Below are 4272 nucleotides of genomic sequence, written 5' to 3'. Positions count from 1 at the left end.
AAAAAAAAAAACAAAAAAGAAAGCTAGGGTAGCTGAAGAGTAAAACGAATGTAGTGGAAAATAAAAGACATACAAGGTCAAAGAAGAAATAGCTCAAAAGAGAGATGAGCAGCGCTTGGTGGAGGACACAGGATTAATTGATTCCCAGAGTACAGGTTAAATTCTAAGAGAGGAAGGAGAGGGACAACAGCATTTTTGAAGAACAGGACACGTGCCAAGTAGATGGCTTAGTACACAGTAGAGGCTCAAAGCCTTTTTTTGAATAAAGAGTTGATGATTAATTGACTGATTGGCTAATTGTTTTATTCACTGGGTGTGCCAGGGTCTGAAATATTCACTCAGCCATTTATTAAACAAATACATATTGACCACTGACTAAGTTTAAGTCTGGGGGAAAGTTACTATTGTTATGAAATCTAAAATTGAATTCATTTCCAGAATGTTATTTCTGACTTATAACAGAAATTACAAATTAGGAAACACATTTCTTTTTAAATAGAAAAGTACAGCCACAAATATCTGTGTACAGTAACATCACAAACGGAAACGACTTGGATCATTTCAATTGTATTTGTATTAGTAAGAAAGAAACAGAAATTTATACTAATAAAATATAAGTGAAAAGATTTCTGTACAATTTTAATCTTTTATTAAAATTGCTGACAGCACTTTTTAAGAAGTATTCTGGCAGAGCTAAGTGGAAGAACTGTTAAAAAGCAATTCTTATTAGCTTAATAGATATTGAAATATATTTTTTCAATTTTTGCTTGCTGATAAGTTTTTCCTTTATCTAAGTGAAACATTTCTTCCCATGCAATTATATTTCTGACACTATTTATATATAGTTCTTTTTTCATAGATTGGATTAAGAGTAGTATTAATTTTTTCATGTTTCTCTTGCCTATCTTAAAAATTGATATTTTTCTTTTTATGATTTAAAATAAGATTGCATAGTTTGCATCAACTTCACCAAACCCACCAGTAAGATATAGCTTGTCAGAATGCTTTCATTGGTTTACTGATTGCACCATGACTGTTAAACCTGCCTATGCATTAGAATCAGCTGTGAAGGTGTTTATAAACATATATTCCTACCGCACTCCTGCATTTATAGTACAGTAGGCCTGGGGAAGACCCGAGCAATATCCATTAAAACCTCTTTGATATCCAGGAAATGTAAACAAAGTGGCGTGTTCACGTTAATTATTTTAGTGATTATCTTGCATCGTTATTTCTTCTACATCTCCTTCAGTATTTTGGGAGATAGACATATATTAAATGTCTGACATTTAACTAAGTGACTATAAGGTTACATAAAGAATAGCAAATAATTAATTCTAACAACTGTGGTGCTGAACAGTAAAATAATCTGAAGAAAACTTATATAAATAAAATAATTTTACACATCCGGAAACAAAATGTGGTACTTAAAAAACATACATAGTACACTAATTCAATACATAGAGAATTGTCATACTAAATGAAATATTCTGAACAGATAAAAACTGTGTTCCCACTGAGGAATCATTTAATTTTATAAAAACAAAAACAATGTTGGTAATGAATACCCAGCCAATGTTAATAAAGATTTCTTTGTGAGATTTTATCAAATTACTTGGAGGGCGGTTCCTAGATTTTTTTTTCTAGGAAAATTACATGATCTGAATTTTTAGAAAAATTGTTAAACTATTACAAAATAAAATAGCAATTCTAATAAAATGGAGATATGTTAAATATAAAAGACAAATGAGTTGGATTTGATATCTTGGTGCTGGTGCTTGGAAATGGGCTAAATTGTTATCGTTGGCCATTGCTACAGGCTCCGCTGAAGTATTTGTGTTAGCTAAACAAATCACCTGTGATAGCATTTGTAGATTCAAATTTATCATATGAACAGCTATGGAAATGGTCAAAGATAACTTAATCAAATTCCTTAATGGTCTGGTTGCCTTATTGGAGGCCACCACATTGTTGTAGTTTCTGTGAGAATAGTGACTTAGCACTTCCATTAATAGATTCACTGGAAGGGAGCATATAGGTTGTGCTGTCTCAGCTGATGTGCTGGTTTCTGTTGTTGGTGTACATTTAGTTGAAATAGTGGTAGCTGTAAAACTTGAAGGCTCAGTTGAAGTGGTAGTTGCAGCTTAATTTGACATGATGATAGTGGCAGATTCAGTAGACATTGTGATAGCTACATTTTAGCTAAAGTCCTGTTAAGCAGAAGGTTGACGTGAAGTATTCATTGTAGACCGTGACAGGTGGTGTCTATCAGTGGTGAAAAAACTGCTGCTGAAGGAGTATTTTGTTATTTGTCACAAATATTGCAGCCCAAGTCATAATTTTTACTGCCATTTTGCTCTGTCTCTGTTCTGATTCTAAATTTTAAAATTTGAATAGGTAGAGAGCTGAGGATAATGTTTAATCAACTGGTCAAAAATAGTTAATAATATCATTCAGTGCAGCTGAAATGCATTTGGTATATTTACTGAAAAGTTATGATGTAAGATGTACTATTTCTCCAAGAAGAAAAAAATACCTAACTTGCCTTTTTGAGTCTAACTTTCAAGTGACATTTTATTTCATTGGTCAAAATTGACCTCATTACATCAGAATATCCAGATGGAAGTAAAATTTCTAGAGTACTGTATATAGTACTGTTTTTATAGGAGTTGAAACATATCTAAATTTACTACTAACCCAAGAAAAGGTCAACATGATCAATTAATGCCTTATCAAAGGCAACTATTTTTTTATTTAACTGGAATGCTTTTAAATAATGAAAATTCCATCAGAGAACTGAGGATTCAGAAAGATCTGGAGACCATCTTTGAGGATCACATAAACTAAAACAAATAAGGGGGAAATCTACTTTTGAGATGGAAGAATTTTTCTTGATGTTCAACCATTCAACAAATATACTTATTGAGCAACATGACTTTCTGCTTTTGTATATCTCTTGGATGAAGAAAAATACTTCTCCACTCACTTTCAAATTATTCTTTAAACTGTCCATTTCAAACTACATATCCACATTTGTTTCTGTTATCAAGGCAACTGTAAAAAATAAATAAGAGTTTGGCTCTTGGGTATGGAAAACATGATGATGTCTATATATAAACCAGATTTTCTTGACTTGTGTATTGGACTTGTAGAGCATATATAAGATTAATTTCTGGTTTTCAAAGATATCAGAAATATTTGAGTTTTGAAAGTTCTAGAATGAGTCTCAAAAATCTGAGAATTCTATAACAAAACCTAGATATCAAACTTTTAAAATACTTTCTAAAGTAGCTGAAGCCAGCATTGCATGGGTTTTAACTGCGTATTATTATTTTAACTCATTAAATTACATTCCAGACAATACTAACATTTTACTTTAATAAATACATAGAATAAATTTTAAACTATTCCTTTGATACCATAGAGTAAAAAAAAAAATACAAAATTTCTGATTTTTAGAGAATAGTTGAGAAGTTAATTAATTGTCTTTTCTGGCCGGGCACAGTGGCTCACGCCTGTAATCCCAGCACTTTGGGAGGCTGAGGCAGGTGGGTCACAAGGTCAGGAGATCAAGACCATCCTGGCTAGCATGGTGAAACCCCGTCTCCACTAAAAATACAAAAAATTAGCCGGACGTGGTGATGGACACCTGTAGTCCCAGTTGCTCAGGAGGCTGAGGCAAGAGAATGGCATGAACCTGGGAGGCAGAGGTTGCAGTGAGCCAAGATCACACCACTGCACTCCTGCCTGAGTGACAGAGCAAGACTCTCGTCACAAAAAAATAATAATAAAAAATAAAAAAATAATGGCCTTTTCCTCAACCATTAAAATGATGCATTTTTTTTTGTGAAAAACGTGTAAGCATTACTTCTATTATATTAAAAGCCATAGAGTTTCTCTTAAAACTAGGCAAAAGATTCATATAAACACAATATCCAAATGGAACAATAGTTACTCATGGGCTGGTTTCTAGAGGAGTCAATATTTACCACGTATTCCCCATGTTTCCTCTCCATTCTTGAGCTGCCATTATCAAAAGTTTAACTTCAAAACTTATTTGCCTTTTGATCAGTGATTGCTCTTTATATTTGTAACCTTGAGTAACATTTTAGTTGGCTGATGGCAAATTCACTATGATGCATCTGTGCATGTGTTGATTAAATGAAACATTAAATATCAGAAGTAACAGAAGACCCACCTTACAGTCAGAAGTAAAATATTCATTAATTGCAATAAGTAACAAGAAAACCAATCCTGCCTCTAAGAGGTATT

At 32.7% G+C, this 4272-nt stretch overlaps 1 protein-coding gene across 1 annotated transcript in view; it reads right to left on the bottom strand.

Moving 5' to 3' along the window:
- The window catches only part of DYNAP (dynactin associated protein), a 19362-nt gene extending 15346 nt beyond the window's left edge, over positions 1-4016 (bottom strand). Inside the window, exon 1 of the mRNA XM_011949043.1 lies at positions 3961-4016. Within this exon, the coding sequence (XP_011804433.1) occupies positions 3961-4016 (56 nt within the window). The remainder of the gene's footprint in view (positions 1-3960) is intronic.
- Between the last annotated feature and the right edge of the window lie 256 nt (positions 4017-4272).

The sequence above is a fragment of the Colobus angolensis genome, unplaced genomic scaffold (genome assembly GCF_000951035.1).
Source record: "Colobus angolensis palliatus isolate OR3802 unplaced genomic scaffold, Cang.pa_1.0 Scaffold108, whole genome shotgun sequence".
In the NCBI taxonomy this organism is placed as follows: Eukaryota; Metazoa; Chordata; class Mammalia; order Primates; family Cercopithecidae; genus Colobus; species Colobus angolensis.
Note: the sequence above shows the minus strand (reverse complement) of the source record. Positions and strands in the feature narration are given on the sequence as shown.